The sequence below is a fragment of the Oryctolagus cuniculus genome, chromosome 16 (genome assembly GCF_051225735.1).
Source record: "Oryctolagus cuniculus isolate XC-2025 breed Fujian yellow rabbit chromosome 16, ASM5122573v1, whole genome shotgun sequence".
NCBI classification, from domain to species: Eukaryota; Metazoa; Chordata; class Mammalia; order Lagomorpha; family Leporidae; genus Oryctolagus; species Oryctolagus cuniculus.
In genome coordinates this window covers 92,245,610-92,272,758 of record NC_142882.1, presented here as the reverse complement: position 1 = coordinate 92,272,758, position 27,149 = coordinate 92,245,610, and the positions used below count along the sequence as shown (strand labels likewise).

Sequence of the window (27,149 nt, the reverse complement as noted above, 5' to 3'; positions counted from 1 at the left end):
GCGGGGACGCAGAGTTGCGGGGATGCAGGGGTTAGGGGACACAGGGACGCAGGGGTGCGGGGACACAGGTACAGGGATGAGGGGACGCAGGTACAGGGATGAGGGGGTGCGGGGACTCAGGTGCGGGGACGTAGGGGTGCAGGGACTCAGGTGCCGGGACGCAGAGGTGCTGAGGGTGCTTCCCTCATAGTGGACAGGGCTAGGCGCTGACCTGGCTTTCTTTTGGGAGGCAGAATTGACAGAACTATGAGCGTATATCATTGTGACATTGCTCCTTTGTGTATTAGAAACTTCTTCAAAGATGGACGTGGCCTGTCACTGTGACTTGTCCAGTGTGGTAGTCGCTGGTCACACGTAGCTCCGTGCCCTGGAAACGTAGCTGGTGCGACCCGCAGACCGAGGTTTCGATTCCGACGAGTTAGCCAGCGGCTGCCTGGTGGGACCGTGCGGCTGCAGAGCCCCCTCCCCCGCCCCAGGAGGCAGCCAGGAGCTGTGGGAGATCTGCACATCTTCCTGGAGGGAGGTGGGGGGAGTGGGACTTCTCCTTTCCAAAGGCTGGTGGCAGGGGCTGGCGTTGGGGTGTAGCTGGTAAAGCTGCCGCCTGTGGTGCCGGCATCCCATTTAGGCACCGATTCAAGTCCCGGCTGCTCCACTTCTGAAGCAGCTCTGTGGCCTGGGAAAGCAGCAGAAAATCCTAAATCCTTGGGCTCCTGCACCCACGTGGGAGACCCCAGAGAAGCTCCTGGCTTTGGATCGGCCCAGCTCCAGCCACTGCAGCCATCTGGGGAGTCAACCAGTGGATGGAAGACCAACCTCTCTCTTTCTCTCTGCCTCTGTCTCTCTGTAGCTCTGCCTTTCAAATAAATAATTTTTTTTTTAAGAAAAGCTGGTGGCACTGATGTGCGCTCACTGCCGTCAGACGCCTCTTCACACGCAAAGCTCTCTTGCCAGCCTCTCGTTTCGATTACGGGTGATTCGAGCTGCTGGCTGTGTGCTTGGGACACCCACATCCCATGTCTGAGCACCTGTCCGGAGGAGTCCCAGCTACTCCTCTTCCCATCCAGCTCTTTGCTGATGCACCCGGGAGGCAGCAGGTGATCGCTCAAGTGCGTGAGTCCCTTCTGCTCAGGTGGAGAGCTGGACGGAGGTCCAGCCTCGAGTGGTGCAGCCGTTCTGGAAGTGAACCAGCAGATGGGAAACTGTCTCCTTCCTCTGTCTCTGTCGCTCTGTCTCTGTCGCTTTGCCTTTCAGTCGGTAGATGATAGACCGTGGTGGACTGGCCCTGAGTCCCTCTGCTGACAGTTTCCGGTCCCTGTGGTTAACGCTCTCGTGCACGATGCACAGAGGATTTTCTCCCCTTCAGGGTTTAAGGACGAGGATCTCTGCCTCTGGTGCCGCCCCGTCCTGACCCCCAGGGTGCATGGTTGACTCCACGGGGCGAGGTGTGGTCAGGGAGTAGCAGGTCCCACTGCCTTCCTGCACGCCACCATTGCTGCAGCCACAGGAGCCCAGCACTGGGGTCAGAAGGGAGCGACGGGCGTCCCCGCCTCCCTGTCTGCCGTGTCTTGGCACTGCTGGGGCAGCGGCCAAACCTGAGCTGAAGCCGCCTGAGCGATGGCAACCCAGCAGTGGCTGTAGAATCAGCCTTCATCGCATCACGTTTCTTCTCGACCTCTGAGCCTCGGCTGTTGAAAGTTACCTGCTTCCAGCTTGAAACACGTCTGTGCTCACACTGTATGTGTAGCTACATGGATACACACGTGTGTGAGCACCCATGTGGCTGTCTGGATACTCACACTGTGTGTATGTGTAGCTACGCGGGTACACACATGTGTGAGCACCCATGTGGCTGTCTGGATACTCACACTGTGTGTATGTGTAGCTACGCGGGTACACACGTGTGTGAGCACCCATGTGGCTGTCTGGATACTCACACTGTGTGTATGTGTAGCTACGTGGGTACACACGTGTGTGTGAGCACCCATGTGGCTGTCTGGATACTCACACTGTATGTGTAGCTACGTGGGTACACACATGTTTGTGAGCACCCATGTGGCTGTCTGGATACTCACACTGTATGTGTAGCTACGTGGGTACACACGTGTGTGTGAGCACCCATGTGGCTGTCTGGATACTCACACTGTATGTGTAGCTACGTGGGTACACACATGTGTGTGACCATGTGGCTGTCTGGATACTCACACTGTGTGTACGTGTAGCTACGTGGGTACACACATGTGTGTGAGCACCCATGTGGGTGTCTGGATACTCACACTGTGTGTATGTGTAGCTACATGGGTACACATGTGTGTGTGAGCACCCATGTGGGTGTCTGGATACTCACACTGTATGTACGTGTAGCTACGTGTGTACACACCTGTGTGTGTGAGCACCCATGTGGCTGTCTGGATACTCACACTGTGTGTATGTGTAGCTACGCGGGTACACACACGTGTGTGACCATGTGGCTGTCTGGATACTCACACTGTATGTATGTGTAGCTACGTGGGTATACACGTGTGTGTGACCATGTGGGTGTCTGGATACTCACACTGTATGTATGTGTAGCTATGTGGGTACACACGTGTGTGTGAGCACCCATGTGGCTGTCTGGATACTCACACTGTGTGTACGTGTAGCTACGTGGGTACACACGTGTGTGTGAGCACCCATGTGGCTGTCTGGATACTCACACTGTGTGTATGTGTAGCTACGTGGGTACACACGTGTGTGTGAGCACCCATGTGGCTGTCTGGATACTCACACTGTGTGTATGTGTAGCTACGTGGGTACACACGTGTGTGAGCACCCATGTGGCTGTCTGGATACTCACACTGTATGTATGTGTAGCTACGTGGGTATACACGTGTGTGTGACCATGTGGGTGTCTGGATACTCACACTGTATGTATGTGTAGCTACGTGGGTACACACGTGTGTGTGAGCACCCATGTGGCTGTCTGGATACTCACACTGTGTGTATGTGTAGCTACGTGGGTACACACGTGTGTGTGAGCACCCATGTGGCTGGATACTCACACTGTGTGTGTAGTTACGTGTGTGAGCACCCATGTGGCTGTCTGGATACTCACACTGTGTGTGTAGTTACGTGTGTGAGCACCCATGTGGCTGTCTGGATACTCACACTGTATGTGTAGCTATGCGGGTACACATGTGTGTGTGACCATGTGGCTGTCTGGATACTCACACTGCGTGTACGTGTAGCTATGTGGGTACACACGTGTGTGTGAGCACCCATGTGGCTGTCTGGATACTCACACTGCGTGTATGTGTAGCTACGCGGGTACACACGTGTGTGAGCACCCATGTGGCTGTCTGGATTCTAAGCAGAAGTGTGGCATCTTGTCTGTGAACATGGTTAGATCACGTCACTCCCAAGGCTGCCCAGCCCATTGCTCAGAAAAGGAGGACACCAGCCCGCGGTCTGGCTGGCCGGGACCCTGGAGAGTCGGGATCCCCGAGGCCGCCCTCCTGCCCGTTTTCCTTGTGGTCAGCAGCTGGGTCGTTAGAGAGGCTCGGAGGCGGATTTACTTTCCTGGGCGTTTATCTTCGCTGATCCTTAAGCCGCTTTCCCCCCGCCTCGCTGCACCTGGGAAGAGTGACGCCAGTGGACAAGCACCGCCACACTCGCAGGAGCTGGGGCTGCTGGGAGGCTGCGCTCACCGAGCCCCTGCGTCTGCTCTGCTCTTCCAGAAATCTGTGCGTCTGGTGGTGAATTACCTGCGGACACAGAAGGCCGTCGTGCGCGTGAGCCCCGAGGTCCCGCTCCAGAACATTCTGCCCATCATCTGTGCAAAGTGTGACGTCAGCCCGGATCACGTGGTTCTGCTCAGGGACAACATCGGCGGTGAGGAGCTGGAGCTGTCCAAGTCCCTGCGTGAGCTGGGCGTGAAGGAGCTGTACGCCTGGGACAACAGAGGAGGTGAGACCCCCATCCCCACACCCTGCCCGGCTGGCCACACAGGGACAGCAGGGGAGGTGAGGCCCCTGTGCCCCATGCCCTGCCCAGCCACATGGACGGGGACAGCAGGGCAGGTGAGGCCCCTGTGCCCCATGCCCTGCCTGGCCCCCAGATCTGAAACACACACACACACACATGCACTACAACTCTTCACAGCTCTGTAGCACAGAGGAGAGGTGGGACCACAGCTGTGTGGAGGCCAGGAGCAGCCAACTGGCTGTGCTCAGCACCCCCACTGCAAGAGCCCTCCTCCACGGTCCCAGGCACACCTCCCCCCTCCCCCATCCTCCTCTGAGCTTTGCTAAGTCGGAGGGAAATGACCAGCGCCCATGCTCGAACATGGCTGCTGACTGCTCACAGCCAGCCCCACACCCGTTTCCTCTCTCCCCACATCTGCCCCGGGGGGCCCAGCAGAAGTGCCTGCAGCTGCCCTCTCGGACCCACCGAATTCCTGTCCACCCAGGCAGTCCCTCGAGACAGCGCCCCTGCGTCCTGAGACTCCCTCGCCGCCCTTGTGGGGTCCTGGCACCGCCTTGGGGGTTTGGTGCTTAGAGCCGTGGCTGCTCGGCACAGCCCGAGCAGGCCACTCTGGGGCTGACCGCGCAGATAAATCCACAGGGCCAGACGAGAAATGTTGTGTTCCCTGCCCTTAGAAGTTTCCAGAATAATGCACCTCGTGTTGCATTTTCTACAAATATTGAATAGGTTCAGTTCTAAAGTATGCAAAGTTTTAAACATTTTTTTCCGATTCTCCCAGTTAAAATATAGTTCTTTTGTATCGCTAAATTTCCTGTGCAGTCAGTCAGTGGCCATCGAGCAATCCCGGCTGCCCCAGGGAGCCCCCTGCTCCTGGGACTCTGGGTCCGGCGCCTCCCGTGACAGGGAGGAGAGGGCTCCCGCTCAGGGCGGTGTGAGCTGCGTGGACTCTGCTCCTCCAGGGAGGAGCGTGCCGGCCTGGGCGAGTCCTGTGCCGGCCTCGTGTCCAGGGCGGAGTGCAGCCCGGGCGTCCGCAAGCTCTGGCTCGGCTGTCCAGGTGCTTCCGTCTGCTCCCGTCGGCTCTGGCCGAGTCGGGCTCAGGTCACACTTTGGAAACAGAGCCTTCATTTGCTGAGTCAGACGCAAAGCGGGAGAGACCGTCCCACCCTTAGCAGGCAAAAGGGAAAGGCGTTTCTGGTGTGTGGCAGCCCTGGACGTTTCTGGAAAGGCAGGTTGAGCCTGCCCCGTGGGGGAAGTCGCGTGAAGCCTGCCGTCCGCTGTCACGGGGAGCAGAGCTTCGCAGCCCCCTGGTGCGGCCAGGACGCCTGCCAGATGTGCAGCACTGCTGCCTGGGCGGAAGCAGCCCCTCCGCACCGTGGGTGTGTGCAGCTTGTCCCGACTTCCTCGGCCTCCTCCGCACCCGGGCCACAGCCATGGCAGGCCAGCTTGACCCCCGTCCCTGCCTCAGCTAGCACGCCATGCAGCAGCACCTGGACAGGCAGAGAAGCCTCTAGAAGGTGTCCCTGGGGCCCTTCTCGTCTGCGGCCGCTCCAGCAGCTTCTCCTTTGACCTTTCGAGTGACTCGTCGGGGTGGACAGCCATCCCTCTGCAGCCCTGCAGCTGTGGGAGATCCGGGAGCTGGCGGGCAGCTCAGGGGAATCAGGAGAGAAAGAGGCGCCACTGACAGAGGGCTGGGCCGCTCCAAAAAGCCCATGGCTTGGCTGCCACCAGCCCCCGCGTGGAGGTCAGGCCCGAGGCGGGTCCACGCTGCATGTGGCCTCCTCACACTGTATACACGCCTGTGGCATGAAGAGGGGCCAGGGCCTTGGCTGGGGCTGCCGTGGATCTCGGAGCTGGGTCCTCACGTTCTCCGTACCTGCCTCTTCCAGTTCTTCTGACCAAAACGCAGTCTGAGCCTTCCCTGAGCTGCCGAGGTACCGCAAGCCCGCGTGCTGGCTCTGGGCCGGGAGGGTGCATGGCGGGGAGGTTGGAGCCCCGGGCCTGCAGGAGTGGACCCGTGGGGTGGAACTGAGGTGCTGCTGCGGTTTGCTGGTTTGCTGGCTTGTTCAGAGGAGAAAGTGTGTGAGAATTTGCCGTGCAGCTCCAGTCGGGGGGAACTGGCAGCAAACAGGCTGGGACTTCAGGACGGGGAAGAGGCGCCAGGCCCTCCGTAGCTGGGCTTGCCTTGCTGGCCCGGGCTCACCTGCCGTGGGGCCCATCCTGCATGCTGCAGTCTTTGATTTCGGAATTTACGCTTTTCGCAGACAAGCATGCGAATGGTTAGTCCAGGCTTGGCCTCTGTCTGATCAGTTTGCCGGACTTTTCTTCTTATGTGGGTGGAGATGTGTACCAGGAGAGAGAGCCTGGGGCAGAGAAGTGCACGTCCCCACAGGTGCTGACACGCACACGTGTTCCTGTGTATACTGGGATTTTAACTTCTTGGAGTACACACATACACACACACATACACACCCCAGACGACTCATTAAAGTTGCTGTGACTCTTTGATTTTGCAGAAAGCTATGTCCATGTCTGTTGAAGTATTTCACAATAGATACTCTTTCTAGGGAAAAACCATTTAATGAAGGACAAAGTTGGCAGCCTTGGTCTGGAGCCTGGGGCTGTGACAGGTGTGGGAGACCCAGGCAGCCTCCTGTGGTTTCTCGTTGCTGCTCTGCCCCCTGGTGGTGCAGTTGGAAATCACATGGCTGGGCACTGCAAGGGACTTGTCAGACTACATTCAAACAAACAGCCGTGCCTGTGGCACTTGGCCCGCCCTCCCGCCCGGCTCTGCGTCCCTGTCCCAGCACTGTGACGGCACAGCTGGCACCTGGAGGTTCTGGCTGACGCCAGTGCGGAGTCCCCTTACTCTGCTCTCCAACCAGGCCTTCTGCAGGGTCTGCCAGGAGGCCCGGGTGGCCCATCAGCCAAGCCTCGCTTCTAAAAACAGCCTGTCTGCCCCAGGCCCCAGCCCAGGGCGGCGAGCCTGGGGCCCTGCCGCCTCCACACAGCTGCACACTGGTGCCCAGGCCACCCCTGCGCAGCCCACGCTGGGCTGAGGCAGACCTGTGTGGTGCACGAGCAGCCATCTCCCCGTCCCTGCTTAGCGAGAGGGACGACAGACGTGGGTCTGCTCCAGCGTTCTGGTCCCGTCTGTCCCCTTCGGGCTGCTGTGACGTCACCCATGTGTGGATGGCGTGTCCTCTGCCTTGTTCATCCATAGGGCACTCTCATGTCTGCCACCTCGGCACATCCGTGACTTCACGTGTCCAGGCACCAGCACTAGTTTCCATGAACACTGTGGCCTAGAAGTCAGCGTGTCGATGCCCAAGGGCCAGGTTCGCGCCGATGCAGGCCGTGTCACTGTGTCACCGTGTAGCCCTGCACCTAGTGGCTGACAGGAGATGCGTGTGCACACGTGTCTCAGGCCTGCGGCACGCTGAACCATCTTCTAGTCTGAGATGCCGTGTGCCGCGGAGCCCTTGCTCGTGTTTGCCAGCAGTGTGCGCCTTTGCTCCCGGCGGAACGGTTTGAGGACATGCGAGCTTGCTCCTGGCCGTAGTGTCCAGGCCGTGATGCTAACGCGCTGACCTGCGTGTGTTCTCTAACTCAAAAGAGGCGTATTAGCAGGTGAAGAGGTCAGCCGTGCTTGGCTTGTCTGTGTCGGGTCCCCTCCCATAGCGGAGTGTGCCACGCCCTGGGTCGTGGGTTTTCCACCGATGGCCTGCCGGCCCGGCTCTCCAGCAGGTCACACGCCTGTGGCGAAGCCAATGGTGCTGAAATCTGCCCCTCCGGTCGTCCCTGGGAGCCCCGGCAGAGAAGGATTGAATGAGTCAGTGACAGGAACCTGGGGTGGCCTCTGTGAGCAAATCCACGGACGACAGCGGTGACGCCAGAGCTGCGTGTGCCGGGGCCGCCTGCCGCAGTTAGTGCCTGCACCACAGTCTGCAGGGCAGCAGGCCGAGGCCGGCAGTTTGCCCACGCGTGTCCCAGGCAGGCCCCACGTTTTCTCGGGTGTGCTCCCTGGACCTGAGCCAGTCTTCCCTGGGTTTGCTGTGCCGCTCGGGCTGGCCACTCCCCGGGATGGGGGCAAGCTGAGGATGGTGGGTTCCTGGTGACACCACAGCCCCTGGTCCCACTCTTCCACGGGTGCCGTGGCCTTCGACTGCATGTCAGTCTTGCGCATGAGAGGGCCTTCCCTCGCTCTGAAATCCTGGTGACGGGAGCACCCAGAGGGGAGGTTGGTGACCCCGCTCGGGAGGGAGAGAAGGAGAGCAGCTGGCCCAGGCCAGGAGGGGTTGTAGTTAAAGGGAAGGCATTCTGGCCGTGGTCAGGCAGGGGAGGACAGGCGGAGCTGAGACCCAGAGGGCTGGGGAGACCTGAGGGCCAGGGAGACCCAGTGGGCACCGGGAGACCCGGGGGCCTTCCCAGCTCCCACCTGGGTGGTGCTGCGCTGTGCTGAATTCTGGCCGAGGTCAGGCAGGGGAGGACAGGCAGAGCTGAGACCCAGAAAGCCCGGGGAGACCCTGAGGGCACCAGGAGACCCGGGGGCCGTCCCAGCTCCCGCCTGGGTGGTGCCCCGCTGTGCAGAGTGGGAGCGGGGAGGCTGTGGATTTGGGCCGCCGCTGGGCGTTTTTACCTCACTCGGGAGTCTGAAGGTAGACGTCTTACTGCTGTCGCTGTCCTCACAGCTGCGCTGTCTGATCTGGCACCAGGGCTGCACGTGGCTGCCGGCCTGTCCTGAGCAGTCCCGGCGGAGCCGTGCTGGCAGCCGGAGGTGCACCCTGGACCTCGAAGCCTCAACCCCAAAGCGAGTGGAAGTGTCCTCATCAGTAACCTTCACAGGGATCAGAGCCAGGGACCAGCATTCGGCCACTGCGCTGGAAGAGGCAACGTTGCGATGAGGACGTGGTCCCTGCTGTTTGTCCTACCGGAGACTGCAGAGCTGCGTGTGTGCGCCACGCTGGTCTCTGTTAGCGAGTGTTGTCCCCGGGCTGCCTCTGGTTCATTGGCTTTGTCACTCACAGACCACGCAGGGGAAGCGCCACGTGACCCCTGAGGGGCCGCCGACCTCTCAGCGATGCCCTAAGCGAGCTGGAGGCTTTGAGAGGACCCGGGAGCCCTGGCAGGGCCATGCAGACACCTCCTTCATTCATTGAGGTTCTCTACGTGCAGCGTTCCGTCTTGTCTCCAGTGCAGGGGAATCACTTTGTTCTTTTTTCTCCCCCCAGAAACTTTTAGGAAATCATCACTTGGCAACGAAGAGGCTAATAAAGAGAAGAAAACGTTTCTGGGATTTTTCAAGGCTAGCAAAAGCAGCAGCAGTAAGGTAATAGATTGAATACGCCCTGTGCCGCACCTGTCTCGGGATGTTTCTGGATGACGAGGGTCCGGGGTCCCGGCTCCCCTGGTGGGAGGGAGTGGGCCACTGCAGCAGTCCCCTTGTCCATGGCCTCCGTCCTGAGGTTTCAGGGAGGCGGCGTCCACAGGGAGGGCAGGTGCACTGCAGGGAGACGTCTGAGAGACAGAGGCCGCGGTCACATCTCCCTGGCTGCTGTCACAGTGGCCCTGTTTCGTTGCTTGTGCTTTGTGTGACCTTACCTAACTAGAGTAAGCCCCATCGGAGGTGTTGGTGTGTAGGGCTTGCTGTGGTGGTGTCCGCTGTTCCAGGCATCCCCTGGGGTCTTGGCAAGTGTCCCCTGCGGTGAGGGGGACTGATGGTGGCTTCCACACTCGGCCACTGCCACTTCCCCAGGCCAGGGACAGAGCTGTCTCATCAGTGGGGCACAGAGCCTGTGGCTGCCTGCAGACCGAGATCCAGGGCTGCCTTCTGCCAGGGGCACGCCCAGGCCTGGCCAGGGGTGCAAACCCAAGGGTGATGGCGACCTTGTATGTGTCGCACTTGAGTTGCAGTGCAGGGGCCAGTGCCTGGGACACACACGGCAGCGTCAGAGCGTGTTTCACGGCCAGAGCCCGGGGAGACGGGCGGCCAGCAAGGACCCAGCCACTCACTACTGCCCTTCAGATGCTTTGTTGCCCCAACAGCATCTGGGAACGGACTGTCTCAAGTTCATTGATCTTCTTGGTCTTCATGAAATAATTCTTTAAGCGCATGTTTTGGATGCACTGCAATAATTTAAAGTTGTAATATAAAGAATAGGAATGAATATCTTAGTACTTAGACGTGAGACCCTCAGAACTGTAAGCACCTTCAAACTACCAAGACCAGACAGTGCCTCTCCCCTCCGAGCCTGGTGAGCAGGTGGATTCTGTTGTAATTGGTATTTTTTCCTTCTTGGTAAACGAGACCCAAAGTGACAAAGCTGTCCCACGATGTCGGGCTTCAGAGCCCCAGGCTCACGTGGTTGTAGGCGTGGTCTCAAGGCTTGAGGCGCCTGGCTCACGCTCACATGGGGACCTGTTGTGATCTCATTTCCTGGACCTGGAGTCAGCCCCGGCTTGCAGATGGACACACTGGCACTCAGAGAAATGAGTCACTTGCCCGGCGTCCAGGCATCAGAACCAGGGCCCCAGGACGGTGGTGCCCTGGGGTCCAGTGCGGCTTGCCTCGGGAGAGTGGCACAAACCTCAGCTCGTTTCTCGTCCACTGCTCCGGAGCTTTGGGGATGACTGTGATCGCCCCGGTCTGCACTGACCCTGTGTGCTTGGGAAGTCCGGGCAGGACACGGGCCTCTCGGCGCCGGCTTCTGAGTTGGTGCCGCCCCCTCTGCCCCTCTCCCACCTCCTTTCCCCTCCTGCCGGGATTACTTGGAATTACGGGATCAGAATTGTGTGTGGCCCTCCGTCTCCCGGGGAAGGGGCCTTGCTGTCGCTGAGCTTTGTGAACAGACTTCGCCGGAGCTGCGCTCCGGCCGGCCTCCCCGCCGGCACAGGTCACGGTGAGTGCCTCACAGCTCGCGCCGGCTTCTGGCACAGAGGGTGCAGTCAGCAGAGCTGTGGCAAACCGACTCGTGCCTGAGTTTTAAACAAATTAAGGTGGCCTCAGGGGCGGAATGTGAAGGCTCTGGGACTTGGCTGCACTGGTGCAGGGGCCCGGGCCGGGGGACACCAGGCGCCCAGTCGGTGGGAACGCCTCGTTATGGGCATGTGTTTCCGGGGTTTTCACCTTCCGAGTTCTTGCCCCCACAGAGATGAGAGTTCAAAGCAGAGGCCCTGATGGAGCAAGGGCAAAAACTTTAGGTCCACGCTGACCTCTCCCCTGCACCCAGCATGCAGGCCTCCGTTTCTCCGCCTGCTGACACAGCCCCCCCTGCCTGCACTGCTGGACACGCCACTGGCGGAGGAGTCCAGCCGTCAGCTCCTCCCAAGCTCTCTCCCCCTTCCCAGCTCAGCAGCTCGGCCCCAGGGTCCAGCCCCTCCCAGCCCCTCCCAGCTCACCCTGTGACCTCCCAGGACCTTGTGATCCAGCCCAAGCCCCACCTCCATCTCACAGCCCAGCTTCAGCTCAGACCCCCAGGCCCCTTCCCGCCACATGGTACTATAAGAACCGCTAGTCTGTGAGGGAGGGGCTCGCTCTCTGCTGCGCCTGCACCTGGGACGGAGCCCCCCCAGGCTTCACTCTTCTGAGTAGACCTGGCCTGGCTGCAGCTCCGTGCTCTGTCTCTTCTTTCCTGACAGGCACAAGTAGGGAGGGGAGCAGGATTGAGAGAGAGAGAGAGAGAGAGGGAGGGAGGGAATAGGTTCTGCGAGGGGACAGAGTGTGGGAGGAGGCCAGAGAGTGAAGGCCACAGGACAAAAGCAGCCCCCGCGCGCGTAGTCCCCCTCATGGGTGGGGCTGGGACCCGGCCGCACGTGTGAGTCAGGTGGGGCTGGGTCAGAGAACCTTGCATCAGGTTTCCAGGCAGTTCCATGGCTCCTCCATGTGTTCATCATGGTGTCTCCTCCTCCCTGCCCCAGACGAGTCACAGGCGCACCCGGGCTCGTGGGATAGCGTGGCAGGGAGGGCTGCTCCGCCTGCCTCCCGGCCTGCGAGGTGTGGCCTGCCCGCCTGTCCTCGCCTGCCCTTCCCTGTCTAGAGCTCGCAGAGCCAGCCGCCTCTAACTCACCTGTTGTGTATCTTACTCTGCTCTGGGTGCCCTGCCCCAGCCCATCCCCGCTGGTTCTCGGTAGCTGTCCGGCACTGGATCCGTACCCCTCTCCCCGCCATGGCAGCGTCAGGCGCCTCCTGGCAGCTACCGAGGCCTGGTGGGGGTGGCGCTCCCGGCTCATGTCCCAGGGCCAGCGTGGCAGCTCCTTGCCAGCCTCTGTGCTGGGAGACGCCAGGTCCCCAGCTGGGCCAGGCTCTCCCAAGGCCCTGCTGTCAGTCACTCATTTACACGGCGCAGTGTCTGACAAGTGTGAGCTTCAGTCTCTTCCTCAACAAAGGCCTTTGGAGTGGAGGGTTCTTCAGGAGATTTCTAAAATCCCGGAGTGCTGGCCGCCCGCAGAGGCCCGTGAGCAGCCAGAGTGCGCATGGAGAATTCTCGTGGCGTCTAAAGCAGCACGGCTCTACTGCATTCCAGAGAAGAAAAAGCTGTGTGTGTGTGTGTGTGTGTGAGTGTGCATGCGTGTGTGAGGGTGAGAGCCTGTGCATGTGTGTGTGTGTGTGCGAGTGTATGTACATGCATGTGTGTGAGCCTGTGTGCACGTGTGAATGTGGATACGTGTGTGAATGTGTGTGTGCGTGAGCGAGTGTGTGCATGCATGTGCCTGCGTTTGCTGCCAGACTCCTGGGTCCTCCGTGATTCTCATCTCTGGGGCTAGGTTGGGGCCTGGGAATTGAACCCAAATCACACCAGGTCATTCTCCAGTTGGTGGTGTATTACCATTTTCTGTTTGGGGATCTGGTGTGAGATTGTGGGTGAGTCATTTCTGTGTACCCAGTCCTTTAGCTGTGCCGAGCTGAAGCCATGGAAACCTTCACACCTGGTCAGTTCATTGGTTTGCTGAGCTAAGGCCCACGACTGTGAAAATCGGGTGCGTTCTAAGCTGAGGAGCTGCTTTTGGGCAGAAGAAAGAAAACTCCTTTCCATGAGTGTGGATTTCAGCAGTGTTCTTCACATCGGAGAGCACTGGCCGGGGGCTGTTCCAGAACAGCCTTTGAGCTCCTCAACTGAGGGGAGGGGCCTGGGTGCACCCCTGAGCCCGGTCCTCCACCTGGAGGGGCCCAGCTGCACCCCTGAGCCGGGTCCTCCACCTGGAGGGGCCCAGCTGCACCCCTGAGCCGGGTCCTCCGCCTGGAAGGGCCCGGGTGCACCCCTGAGCCGGGTCCTCCGCCTGGAGGGGCCCGGGTGCACCCCTGAGCCGGGTCCTCCGCCTGGAGGGGCCCGGGTGCACCCCTGAGCCGGGTCCTCCGCCTGGAGGGGCCCGGGTGCACCCCTGAGCTGGGTCCTCCGCCTGGAGGGGCCCGGGTGCACCCCTGAGCCGGGTCCTCCGCCTGGAGGGGCCCGGGTGCACCCCTGAGCCGGGTCCTCCGCCTGGAGGGGCCCGGGTGCACCCCTGAGCCGGGTCCTCCGCCTGGAGGGGCCCGGGTGCACCCCTGAGCCGGGTCCTCCGCCTGGAGGGGCCCGGGTGCACCCCTGAGCCGGGTCCTCCGCCTGGAGGGGCCCGGGTGCACCCCTGAGCCGGGTCCTCCGCCTGGAGGGGCCCGGGTGCACCCCTGAGCCGGGTCCTCCGCCTGGAGGGGTCCGGGTGCACCCCTGAGCCAGGTCCTCTGCCTGGAGGGGCCGGGCAGCACCTCTGAGCCAGGCCCTGTGCTGGGGGCCCACCCTGGCCTGCTCAGCCTGGATGGGTGCCTGGGTGGCGTTCTCCTGGGAAGTCATTTTCAGTGGGGTTGACGGGCGGGTGTGTGCTTGTGTTCCAGGCCGAGCAGCCCGGGCTGTCAGGTGTGGACAGTGAGGAGGACACCTTGAAGCCAGCGCCAGGAAGGGGCTTGAACGTGAGTACTAACAGCCAGCGGCCGCTCCTGCTAATGGGCGGGCTTCTCACTGCTTCGCGCCGCCGTCCACACAGGGGATGAGATGCCGAGCTGCTTTCGGCCGTGCGTTTCCGCTGCCAGGCCACCTTGACAGTGCGGAATGCTTCGTTTTCTCTCCTCTCCGTGCCACTCGGGGTGAGGGGCAGGGGACTCCTCGCTGGGTTTCTTGGATTTGCACTCCGCAGTTTCCTCCGCAGGGCGCAGGGGGACCTGGTGGTTGGAGCCGCACAGCCCTGGTGTCCAGCCCTGGGCCCCCAGGCGCTGAGCTGTGTGACTGCACTTTGCTCGGGGAACCCCGAGAGGATGCTGTGAGACAGCCCTGGCCCTCACGTGGCCTTCAGTCCTTGAGAGGGTGTCGTGGCCGGCGCCTTGTTAGCAGTGGCGTCTGAAGTTGGGCCCCGGGGTCGCCTGCGCAGAGCCTTTCACAGCAGAAGGAACTTTGCGTTATTTAGTTATCTCCTTCCTCGTTGCACGTTTCCACGCCAGCCCCCGCGAACGGTTTATTTCTATTCAGCCCGAGAGTCTTTCATGAAGTCTTGAAATGTGGTATAAAATGACAATCTCTTTCCAAGTTAGATTTTTTAAATTTAATGTGATCCAAAAGCTGTCAGAAGGAAAATATTCTAGGCTAGGTTCTTATTGCAATTACAATATAAGTGAAGACAGTGTAAATGTAGACAGTGTTGGTAAATTCTTTGTTAAACAGAGAAAAGTTACTTTTTCCTCGAAAAGACATTTCCTTTAACAAAAAATAAAAGATTTGTGTGTCTGAGAGAGAGAGAGAGTATGAATCTTCCACCTTTTGATTCACTCCCAAATGGCTGTGACAGCCAAGATTTGTGTGTCTGAGAGAGAGAGAGAGTATGAATCTTCCACCTTTTGATTCACTCCCAAATGGCTGTGACAGCCAGCCAGAGCTGGGCCAGGCTGAAGCCAGGAGCCTGGAACTTTATCCAGGTCTCCCACGTGGGCGGCAGGAGCCCAGGCGCTTGAGCCGTCCCCCGCTGCTTTCCCAGCCCATTAGCAGGGAGCTGGCTCAGAAGCAGAGCAGCCGGGACTGAAATTGGAGCTCCATAGGGATGCCAGCATTGCAGGCGGCAGCTTCACCTGCTGTGCCACAGCACCAGCCCCGAAAGACATTTCTTAATAAAACGAAAGCTGCTTATTTTTTGCTTATTCCTTGTATCCATTGATCACCACGACTTACTGATAAAACCAGAACAGGTTCAGCCTGGCTCTGTGCTCTGGCCATTTTTACTCCTGTAAGCCCCAGGGGCATCCTGACGGAAGTGGCTTGTGAGGACGGAGAAGTTGTTTCAGTTGACGTCTGTCGCAGTGACCTGTGATTCAACCAGTTATCTTGAATGATCTTTTATCTGTGAGTGATTAGGTTATTTTTCAGATTTGTCACTAGTAAGATTTTTTTGAATTTCTAATTTTTTATTTAAAAATTAGATGTAAAAATTATGCCTATTTCTGGGTACCGTATGATGTTTTTTTGCTTGTGTGCATTCTATAATGTTCACTTAGGTACATGTATTTATTCTTTCAGGCATTTAGCATTTCTCTGTACTGAAAGCATCCAGTGTTCTGGCTTCCAGGCTCTCAAAGTAGAGCAGTGCACAGTGCAGTCACATCTGCAGCTGCCCTCTGTGCAGCACAACCCCAGAGCTTCCTGCCAGCGCTGGTGGCCTGGCACCTGCCAGTCAGCCTTGCCCCACCCCTCACTCCCCTCTCAGCTCTGGTAGCCAGCATTGCACTTTCGGCTTCTGTGAGCACCTGTTTCCTCGAGTCCTCCTGTGAGTGAGCTCGTACGTTGCTTGTCTCTCTCTGAACACGGTGACTGCCAGTTCCGTCGTGTTGTTGCGGATGGAGAGATTCCGTCTGTTTATGGCTGAGGGATGCTCCCTTGCCTACGGGTACCACGTTTGCTTGATCCCTTCCTGCAGCAGGGTTGGAAGCCTTCTGGGATGTTCCATCATGGTTGTCAAACCCACTGCTCTTTTGGTCACTGCCACTTTAAAATCCTTATGTATCATCCTTAAAGCTCCAGGGAATTGTGATATTGTTAGTTTTCACTAACTTTTGCCAATAGTTTCTTTACATTTTTGTTTATTTTCTATTTATTTGAAAAGAAGAGGCAGTGAAAGAAATAGAGGCAGACAGAGATGTTCCATCTGCTGGTTCACTCCCCGAATGCCCCCAGCAGTCACTGCTGGACCAGGCCCAAGCCAGGAGTCTGGAACTCCACCCACGCCCCCGGGCTTTGTCAGGGACTCAAGTACGTGAGCCGCGGCCTGCTGCCTCCCAGGGAACTCGCGCAGGACGGTGGCTGTGGGCTGGGGCCCAGCTCCTGTGCCAACCTCCTGCCACATGGTGCAGTTGTTTACCCCAGCTGTTTTCATCTTACCCAAACTTTAAATCTGTTTTCGTTAGCATCTTGTGACTTTGTGTTAAGAGCCTGGGTTAATGAGATTGAGCTCATTCCATTTACGGAAAAGTATCTGACACATAAACCATGGGTAGAATGAGCCCTATTGTTTGACTAAGAAATTCAAATCAAACCTACTTTGGTTTCAAGACAGCCTAGTTGTTTGTTTCAGTTAAATCAATACTGCATGCCCATGGCAATGGCCGGGCTCTCGAGCCAAACAGCAACTCCTGAGCTATTGCCGGCTCCAGCACTTTGAGAACGTGAACTTGGTGCCCCCATTGGTGGCCATGTTTTAAAGCTCTGTGATAATCAGATCCCAGCCTCTGTCACACTCAAATCTCGGAGGGAAATAAGAACGTTTCTGAGTTGAAGGATTTGAGGCGAGCGGGACTGGGGTGCCCTGTGCCCGTGTGCTGAGCCCGTCCTGTACACGATCAGCCTGAATAAAGTCCAAGTGCCTGCCCTAGTCACGCGAGCAGCCCTGTTTTCTGGGAGAAGCAGACTGGACCCCCGAGGGTGACCGGAGCGTCCACTGACCCTTCGCTCTGTGAAGTTTGTCGTCAGCCTTCACGCTGGCCCGGGCCCCGGAAGTGGCTCTGGTGTTTCTTGCACTCGACAGTCTACACTGGTGTTTGAGCAGGGGGTCTGTTTAATTACACGCTGACAGCCGGTACCTTTTTGGCTATTACAATGCACAACTGGATATTTTAGCTTTCTCTACAGCAGCAAATGGTAGTGTACATTTTGCTGGGAGCAATGCTAATTTGTGGGAGGTCGTTTTTCCCTGCTAATGTGACAGAACACATTCAACGTCATAAATTCATGGGTGATAGAAAAACAGATCTTAGGCAGCAAAAAGCCTTCATAGGAAGCATCCAAAGCATTTATGAGGGAAATGAGGAAATCCTGTAGATACACATGGAAGTAGGATTGTACAAACAGAAAGACACCACATTCCTAGATAAGAAGACTCAACGCCGTTGTTTGTATCACGCTATGTTTTAGAGTTAAGATAAAGTTTACTTAGAAAAATAAACAGATAAGAAAAGCCAGGAAATCCTGAAACACATGAGAAGGGGATAAGCCTGCTGGTTTATGAAATGGATTTCGAAGCCTTTGCAATTGACATTAAGCAGAATAGGAAATCCGGGGCCAATTGCACGTTGTCAGCGCCTGCAGTCCGTGGAAGGAGATGAGCAGGAGTGAGAGGAGCCGGGGCCCTTGGTATCCCTTAGGAGAGACTGAATCGTGTTGATTGTGACCGTGTGCACTGGGAAAAGCAGAGTGGACCGGAAGCCCAGGTGCACCAGTGGAAGCCACATGAGCACCAGCTCCCGTCAGCCGGGAGCGAGGGCGCTGGTTTCCCATGACTCAGAATCCAGTGTGAGACCAGAGCAGGTAGATCGGACCTCAGGGAAAACAAGTGGAACCCTCTCGGATCAGGAGGGAGGGAGGAGGAGATGGGGGGTGTCACAGGCAAAGTAGAAGTCCGAGAACCTGGGGCTCAGAGGAGGAGGGACGACCTGCCCCTGACAGGCGTGAACGAGGGGTGCTGGAGACGAGATGTGCAAACGACACAAAAACAAGAGAAGATGCAGACTTGGTCCTGATGCAAGTGTGATTGACACCTGCAGTGACCGCCCGTTTATCCGGCGGACCCCAGCGTCTGTTACTGGCCGTTCTTGGCAGCCGTCAGCCCCGAGGTAGCTGCCGAGCGCCATGCAAGGTGCTGTGGCCTTTGTGGTGGGGACATGGCAATGCGTACGTCTTGGAGTCCTGCGTCCACTCACTCTCTGGGCCAGAAGCCCAGCGTGTGGAAATCTAGACGGCTCACGTGCAGGGCTGTTCATGGCAGCGTTCTCTACGAGAGTAGCACGTGGAGGCAGCCACATGCCCATTGTGGGTGTGGCCTGGGAGGCTGCGGCTGGGCTCTGGAGGGGAGGGACCGGCACCCTTACCTGCTTGCCAGAACCTTCTACGTGAGCTTTTCTGCTTTAGCGAGACTGCTGCTGTAAGTCACAGTCAGCCCCTGGAGCGGCGACGGCCTAGGTGAATGGCTGGCCCGGGAGCAGCAGAGTGCTGGGTGGGAGGCCTCCGCGCCGTGCTGGGCCTGGTGCTGCTCACGTCTGCACGTGCACACGTGTGGGGTTCCGGTGAGCGCCCCGGCAGCTGGCATCCTCTCTCAGGCTGGACGCGACCCTCCTGGCAAGCATGGTGTCCTGTTGCTTACCCTCCCCTTGCTGTTTTGCTAAACTTGCCCCCAGCTGTTGGCATCTGCAGACTCTGATGCCGGAGTATCCTTGGTGTTCTGGGGAGGTGGGACCTGGGGGTCCACAGGCCCCAGGGGTGCCCAGTGGTGAGGCTTTAGCAGCTGGCGCTGCGTGGGCTGGGGGCTTCCTCTGGAGCACATCCTGTGATCAAATGGAACCAGCTCCACCCCTCGCACCTTTCTTGGCCCCTTGGCTCTCCTGCAGCCCTGGTGCCTTTGGCTGGAAGCAGTAAAGGCGGTGACTGTTCACTGCTCCCCCTGCTGGCAGCTGATCCGCATGCAGCTCTGTGTCCACAAGCATCCATGGCAGGGGCGGGCGAGCTGTGCTTGCGACCACAGGCCAGGGGAACAGGTGCCTGTGTCCCCCCTCCTCACCTGCACCCTGCCTGTGCTGCAGGAGCTGGGGCGGGGTCAGCGATGGGGCACCCCTGGCCCGCCCGCGGGGAGGATTCTGCCTGGCGAGCTGGCCCGATGCCTGCTGCATCCGACAGTGTGCAAGTTGTTCTCTTTCATCTCCTGAGAGAATGCAGTTATCTGATGGGCACCCCGGTACATCCTACGTCAGCAGCCACAGTGCCCACAGGTCCCTGGTAGAGGCGATTTCACTGAAGCAAGCTTACCCCGTGCTACGCCCGGGCCAGGGTCCCCGGGGACTTCCCTCAGCTCCCAGGACTTCCGTGACATCCCAGCAACTTGGCCTTTTCTGAGAAACGGCCCCCTGCACCCACGCAGGGTCCCGTGTCCATGTGGGCGCTGGCAAGCTGCAGCAGCCTGTCTCTGCAGAGTGCCTGTCACAAGTCCCTGGCCTCTGACAGCCCCGTCCCGTGGTGATAAGAAGGAGCAGCCGTTGACGTGAACATGAGCCATCTGGAGTTTGCCAGGACACGCCGCATCAGACCACAGCGGGGTCGGCCGCCTTAACACCGGAGTCTTTGCATGCAGGCTCTTAACCAACAAAAGCACTGTCTGGATACAGAGATGAACGGGAGCCATCTTGTTGACGGGCCTGTTCCCGTGGTGACGGGGGGATCTCCTTTGCTTCTCCTGCAAGCCCCTGGCTGTGTTGGGAGCGGTTGCCATAGCAACCGCTCTGCTGAAGCTCCTGGGCTCTCCATGGGACCGTTCCCCAGGGCAGGGACCCTGGCTCCCAGGGGGGCCGGGCGTGTCGAAGCCCAGAAAGTTCCAAGGGTGCCCATCAGTACAGCAATGCTTTTGGGAAAAGTTACTGAAAATCACGCCGTGAGGGAAATTCCATCTCCTGATCTGCCCGGTGCCAGAACATGTCCCTGCTGCCTGGGTCAGAGTCGCAGCGCGCTCCCCAGGGCCGCCACAGGGTGGCAGTGTTGGCGCAAGCACCTCAGGTCTGGTGGCACTGGCCTGTTCTGGTTTGGGAAAGCTCAGATTGGAAGGTTCACACGCAGGAACGGGAAAGAGGTCCCCAGGGTGCTGTGATGCAGAGCCACACTCTTACAAACCAGAGGTAACTGCAGAAGTGCAGCTTGACCTTTAGAGTTCTGCATATTCAGGGTTGTGAAAGAAACGGCCTACAGAACGCTTTAGGAGGGAGAGAGGGACTCGTGTTGAGTGCCTGCAGCCTGTCACGGGTCCGGGTCACTGTGGTTCTCTCGAACCCTGCTCAGCATGTGCACCTGGCCAGCCACGACCTGGGAGGCTGCTCACGGGAGTTCATGGAAAACACACATGAAAACCGTGTGCCTAGGTTTCAAGAATGTTTTGCCCAGAATAGATGTATCTTTTATTTCTGTTTTCCTGTTGCAACAGTTCCCCCCCAGACGTTGACTTGTGCTTTTTTTCTGTTGAGTGTCAACCTCACCTGTTCACTGATTTTTTAAAAGATTTACTTATTTGAAAGGCAGAGCTGCCATAGTGGGGGGGGGGGGAGATCTTATATCCACTGTTCACTGCCCAGATGCCCACAGCAGCCGGGCTGGGCAGGGGCTCCATCAGGTCTCCCACATGAGTGATGGCCCCGAGCTCGGGCCGTCATCGGCAGGCAGGTGGGTCAGGAGTGGAGCAGCCAGGACGTGAGCCTGCACTCCAGCACGGGACACAGCATCGCCAGCAGCGGCTTCCTCCACTGCGGCACACCACCAGCCCCTTGTCGTTGATCAATCACGTTATTTATCTGAAGCACAGAGAGAGATCTTCCATCTTCCATCTGCTGGTTCCTCCCCGGATGTCTGCACTGCCAGGGCTGGGCCAGGCTGCAGCCAGGGGCTGGGAGCTCCATCCAGGTCTCCCTTGTGGGGGGCAGGGCCCACGCACTCGAGCCACCACCCGCTGCTTCCAGGGAGTGCGTTAGCTGGAAGCTGGAGCTGGACGCAGGGCTGGGACTCAGACCCAGGCGGCCACTGTAGGATGTGGGCATCCCCAGCTGCACTGACGCCTGCCCCCGAGGTGGTTTTTCAGGCTCTGAGCTTCCACAGTGGGGCAAAGCGTGGCGTGCGTTTGTTTGATCCGGATTCTGGCCCCAGCACCTCCGGCTGGCCCCTCGGAGCCTCACCCTTCCTGGGGGTTCTTAGGACTGGGGGAGCTGGGAGGGCGTCTCGGCCCTGTTGCGTGCTGCGTCTCTCTCTGGTTTGTAAACATACGAGGGCCGTGGAAGTTGTCCTGGTGAGACCTGCAGAGGCGTCAGCGAATCGGAGGGTTTCAGGTCCTCTCACGCCGCGTCGCCACACTGTGTTCTGACACCGAGACAGCGCATGAAAGCCAGCGGCTTCCCCCGCTGACCCCGTGCCTGGCCTGAGGGACCTCCAGGAGTCGTTTAGAAAAACCCTCCCTGGGGTCTGTGCATCTCCTAAGTGGCTGTCGGGAACCCACCACCTGCTAACCACCACCCCCACCCCCTGCCCCGCTCCCTCCCCCGGGAGCGCATTACCAGAAGCTGGACTGGGGCACAGAGCCAGACTCAAGCCCAGGCTTCAGTATGGGCCGTGGACACCTCTGGGTGCGGACCTGCTCTGCCCGGTGCCTGCTCCCTGCCCGTGGACGACCTGACAGACGCTCATGCCGTGCGGCGGGTGATGACCCCGTCTCCTGAAGTGGAGACCTGGGCTCTGGAGTCCGCACCTTCTGTCTGTCTGCACCTAGAGAGCAAATACCTGTGGCTCTCTCCGCTGAGACGCCTTCGGTTGGTGAAGTTGGGGGAGAGTGAGAGGCAGTCTCGACACGGATGGCGCTTTCACACAGCCATCTCGCGTCACTCGATGTCTTCCCGCTCACGTCCGTCGTCGTGTCTGCACGGTGGCCGGATGGAGCCGCTTGATCCGGAGGCGGGTTATCAGCGAGCCCTGAGTGTGGGCAGCAGCCTGTGCCGTCCACTGGAGTCCCAATGGTATCTTCACGTCTGAATTGTGGCTCCTGTAGAAGAAATTTGTGTTGAATAAATAGACAAGGAAAAACTGAAAGAAAAAAAAACAGAGTGTGTCTCTAAAACAGCCTAGGGACCCACCACCCCATCCACGCCCCGTGCCACGTGTGGACACTTGGAGCCTAGCCCGCGGGCGAGGCCGTGGCCAGCCCAGTGCCTGCCCTCAGGAGTCTCTCACGGGTGGGGCTCAGGTTCTCCAAACACAGGTATCCGCCAGGCCTCTTGGAAGCTCTGCCTCGGGGAGCCACTGAGAGGCAAAGCCTGGGTGCAGGGGAGGAGCGGGCAGTGGGCAGTGCCCTGTGTGTAGAGGTGAGGACAGAGCACAGGGAAGGTCAGGCTGTGCTGGACTCGACTCCAAAGCCTGGGTGCAGGGGAGGAGCGGGCAGTGGGCAGTGCCCTGTGTGTAGAGGTGAGGACAGAGCACAGGGAAGGTCAGGCTGTGCTGGACTCGACTCCAAAGCCTGGGTGCAGGGGAGGAGCGGGCAATGGGCAGTGCCCTGTGTGTAGAGGTGAGGACAGAGCACAGGGAAGGTCAGGCTGTGCTGGACTCGACTCCAAAGCCTGGGTGCAGGGGAGGAGCGGGCAGTGGGCAGTGCCCTGTGTGTAGAGGTGAGGACAGTGGCACAGGGAAGGTCAGGCTGTGCTGGACTCGACTCCAAACGGGTCGTCTCGGAGTGGGGGCTGCGGTGTTAGGGCACCTGAGCTCCTCATTACGTGTGAGACGGATTACCAGGGGGGAGGAAGGAGGGAGGTGAAGAAGTGGACATCATAGGACTTCAAGCCCGTGTGGTGTCGTGGAGGTGTACTCCGCTGCCCTGGATTCTTGTCCGTGGTGCCTGCGTGTGCATGTGTGCATACATGTGTCTGAGCGTGTGTGTGTGTGTGTGTGTATGTGGGCACACTTCAGCAGCCCGTGTGGTGTCGTGGAGGTGTACCCCACTGCCCTGGATTCTTGTCCGTGGTGCCTGCATGTGCATGTGTGCATACATGTGTGTGAGCGCGCGCGTATGTGTGTGTGTGTGTATGTGGGCACACTTCAGCAGCCCGTGTGGTGTCGTGGAGGTGTACCCTGCTGCCCTGGATTCTTGTCTGTGGTGCCTGCGTGTGCACGTGTGCATACATGTGTGTGCATGCGTGTGTGGGCATGTTTCAGCAGCTCGTGTGGTGTCGTGGAGATGTACCCTGCTGTCCTGGATGCTTGTGTGTGCATGTGTGTGTATGTGTGCAAGGGGACCGTTTTCAGTGACTGCATTAGAAGTGTGTTGATCACCAGACAGACTCAGCACACCTCTTATGTCTTCCCACTGCATGCCCCTCTGGCCTGAGTGGGGGACACAGGTCAGAGGTCATTTCTGTCTCAGGGTCGGATGGCCCGGTACTGGCCTGGCCAGGGTTGTCTGCTGCCCCGCGGTGTGGCATGCACCTGTGGTTGCCCGGTGAGCAGAACCCCTCTGAAGGGCGACCTCCAGGGAAGCCAGGCACCCTGCGTGCTGCTTCCTGCCAGGTGCCGGGGGACGTGGTGCCTCATTGCAGAGGAGAAGCCGGGAGGGACTTTGGGGGGCGCCGGCTCTGAGCCTCGTGCAGAGGTGACTTGATGAAGTCCAGCAGTAAGTGGGCTGGAGGTTGTGAGGGGCAGAAAGGAATGGTTGTGCCTCCCTGGCTGGAAAATGATGCCTTCATGCACGTGAGCAAACCTGTGTGTAGCGGACACGACAGGCCATTCATGTGGAGCATACAGGAATCTCATACACGCGTGTGTGCGCATGCCCACACACGCTCGGCCAGTGCTCCGGGTGAAGTGCAGGTTCCCCTTCAGTGATGTTTCCTGCCTGCGTGGTCTTTGGTGCTCCCTGAGCTCAGCGGACTTCCCTCCTGTGTGCTCCGGTGACTTCCGGCTTCATTACAGAAAATGCCAGCAAGTTGCAGGTGCAGGGGACCGCGAAGGGGAACAGAGCACAGCCACAGTGGCCGAGTGGCCTAAGACACCAGACAGAACCAGCCGTGGTTGATCCAGGCACCCTGCATGTCTCCCTTGACGGGCAGGGTGGGTGTGGCTGCTTTCCTGACCTCCAGTGCCCGCCCGCCTGCCTGTCCGCCATCCTGCTGGGACCTGCAGAGAAGAGCGGTCAGTTGCGGAGAGCGGAGCGCTGTGCCTTTCGCGTCAGTGCTCACTGATGTGGACGCGGCTCTGGCTGCCTCACCGGCCCTCGGCACCCGCCTCCCGCGTCTTCCTTCCGCTGGGCTGGGGGGGTTGGGATCTGTAGAGACGCAGCTGGGCTGCGCTGGGCTGCTGGCCCTCGTGCGGTGGTACCCGACGCTAGTGTCCGCCGTGGCGTCAGCCCGCCTCCTGCCGAGGAGCTGCTTCGCCCGGAGAAGCTTTGTCGAGTCACAGACATAGCGATTGTCTTCTCCACGTGCAGCCATCTCCAGCCTCCTCCACGATGCCCTCCGCTCCACGGCACCCAGAGTGACGCCTCTCATGTGGCTTCTTTCCCTGAGGCTCGCCAGCCCCTCCCCCCCACCCAGTGGCTGCCCAGGCGGTCGTCTCCAGCGTGGGTTTGTAACACACCATCAGCATCCTCTCGCCGGGCCCTGCACCTGGCCTCCCCCCGTCCACTAGAGCTGTAGCTAAAACCACAGTCATGGGCCTCCGACGCCACCCTTCTCTCCTAGCCGACGTCCATGTGCCCAGCCCCTGCTCCTGGCCACCGTGTTGCAAGGGTGGGCTCGGACCCGAGGTGCAGACGTGTGTGGGTCAGAAGATCCGGTTCCTTTCCTAGCGTGTCCGAGGCAGAGGCTTTGGCAACATGGGGCTCCAGGGTCGCCATGGCTATCTGCCTCCCTGCTGGCTGAGCACACCGTGGACAGGTGTGTGTGTCTGGGTGGCTTTGGCAAGCCGGTGTGGGCGCTGCATGCTTGCTGTGTCTGCTGCCTGGCCCCTGCCTCTCAGCACGGCGGCCTCCACGTCGGTCTGCGTGGCTGCCGATGTCCTGCGGCTGAGTGCTGCCCCTCGGGATCCGCTCACCATCCACCGCTGCCTCGTGAGGGCTGTCGCGGGCTCTGCATGCCCTCTGGGCCCTTTGGTTCCTTCTGCTGCTTCCAGTGGCCCGGTGAGATTTGGTGGAATTCCACTTGCCCCCCTTGCCTTCTTCCCTCCCTTCAGGGGTAAGGACCTGGGCCTCTGCCTCCTTCTTCACTGTCCCTGGGCCTGCCGGACTCAGAGCAGCCGCCACCTCCTTTGCACTGGCACCTGCAGCTCCACTGCAGGCACCGCACTCTCTGCCCCTCTGCGCTTCCAGCGTGAGATCCTGTCTTAGTGGGAGCACGTGTGCTGAGTGTCAGGGCAGCTGCAGGATCTAAGCAGCAGAGGGCAGGCCGGGGAGCTGGAAAGGGCTGGGGCTGGAAGACAGGAACTCCAGGGCGCCCTGAAGGAGCCTGGCAGGAGCTCGGGGGGTGACCTTAGTGGGCGACCTTGACATGCCCCAAATGCCGGCTGCTCCCTGCAGTCGTTGCCTCCAGAGGTGGTGGGGAAGCCCCAGAGGGCCTGGGGAGTCCACTGGTAAAGTGTGAATTGGTAGTAAATGCCCAAGTTCATGAGGATTTATTTAAAACAGCTGGAAGGTGCCCATGGGTGCAGGAGAAACACGAAGCGCGTGCTGGGCTCTGCTGTTCTGTTGGGAGGTGGCGGGTAAAGGTGCAGGTTTTGTACATTCATTGCTCTTGGAGCCGGCGTCCTGCGTGTGCCCCACACACGTGAAGTCGTGGGCTGGGGCAGGTGTTGTGGTAGAGCTGATCACACAACCACCGTGACACCCACGTCCCGGCTCAGAGCACAGGTTCAAATCCCAGCTCTTCGGCCTCTAATCCAGCTTCCTGCTAATGCCCCGGGGCAGGCAGCAGGTGATGGTGGAAGTACTTGAGCCCCTGCCACCCACATGAGAGACCTGGATGGGGTTCCTGGCTCCTGGCTTGAGCTTGGCTCAGCCCTGTCTGTCGTAGACATTCTGGGAAGTAAACCAGCAGATGGAGGATCTCTCTCTCTCTCTCTCTCTCTCTCTCTCTCTCTCATTTTGCCATTTAAATAAGCAAATGAATAAATCTTTTTTTAAAAAGACAATAATGTTTTTTAAAAAACAATAGTATTAAAGACCTTCAGAAGGGGGCAGCGTGATGTAAGGAGATGGCAGCTGACGACAGGTCCTGCAGTGAATTTCAACTTTGATTTTGTCATCAGGGGCTGCACCCTCCTGAATGTCATTCCCCTGGGGCCTCTGGACACCAGGCAGCTTGGACTCGTGAACTAGTGGGCAGGGGTCTGTGCTGATCAGCGTCCTGGTGCCATCATAGGTCACACGTGATCTAGTGCACGGATCAGCTTCCTGGTGCCATCATAGGTCACACGTGATCTAGTGTGCTGACTGCTTTTCTGATGCCGTCATAGGTCACACGTGATCTAGTGTGCGTGTGCGTGTGCGTGTGTTAGTGACTGTGTATGAGAGCATAGGTGTGTGAGCACTTGTATATGAATGTGAGCATGTGTGTGAGTGTGTTAGTGTCTGAGCACTTGCATATGAGTGTGAGTGTGTGTGTTAGCTTGTGCACGTGTGTGGGAACGTTTGTACGTGTGTGTGGGTGTGTACACTCCCTGTCGGCAGGCACTGGGGATTAGGAAGTTGAGCAATGTGGACGGCCCCAGCGTCTCTGTGTCCAGCCATGCTCTTGCTGACCCTGAGCCGGAAAGCTGGGATTTGTGTTCCCCCGGGGTGGGGCTCCTTGATTGAAGCCACCACCCAGTGAGACGCCTCCGCTCCAGCCGGTGCCAGCAGAACTCTGCCCGGCTTGCTGCTTGTGCCTCCTCAGTCACCTGGCGCGGCCTTGCTGAGTCCCTGACTCTGTCTCTTGAGTGCGGCCGCTCCAGCGGGGCTGACGCAGGGCAGGGTTACATACCTGGCGGAGCTCCGTGCTCCCGAGCTCCAGGAGCGGGCGTGGCCAGCTCTGCCCTGGAAGCCTCAGCAGGCGTGGGGAGTTTGCTGAGCGTCAGGCTCTCCCCTGCAGCAGCCCTCACCTGTGCCCCGCGTGTGTGTTGGCGCTGGCCTCGGATGTCACTTGCACACGCCACGAG

General features: G+C 59.0%; 1 protein-coding gene across 16 annotated transcripts in view; it reads left to right on the top strand.

Annotated features, from left to right (window-relative positions):
- COBL (cordon-bleu WH2 repeat protein) overlaps positions 1 to 27,149 on the top strand; it is a 184,951-nt gene that overhangs the window by 77,063 nt on the left and 80,739 nt on the right. For 8 of the 16 annotated variants that reach the window (XM_051853143.3, XM_051853137.3, XM_089315989.1 and 5 more), the window contains 4 exons: positions 3,714 to 3,942; positions 5,847 to 5,891; positions 9,189 to 9,286; positions 13,820 to 13,894. In XM_051853143.3, the coding sequence (XP_051709103.3) occupies positions 3,714 to 3,942; positions 5,847 to 5,891; positions 9,189 to 9,286; positions 13,820 to 13,894 (447 nt within the window). The remainder of the gene's footprint in view (positions 1 to 3,713; positions 3,943 to 5,846; positions 5,892 to 9,188; positions 9,287 to 13,819; positions 13,895 to 27,149) is intronic. The other 8 variants (XM_051853146.3, XM_051853142.3, XM_051853149.3 and 5 more) reach the window with 3 other exon arrangements.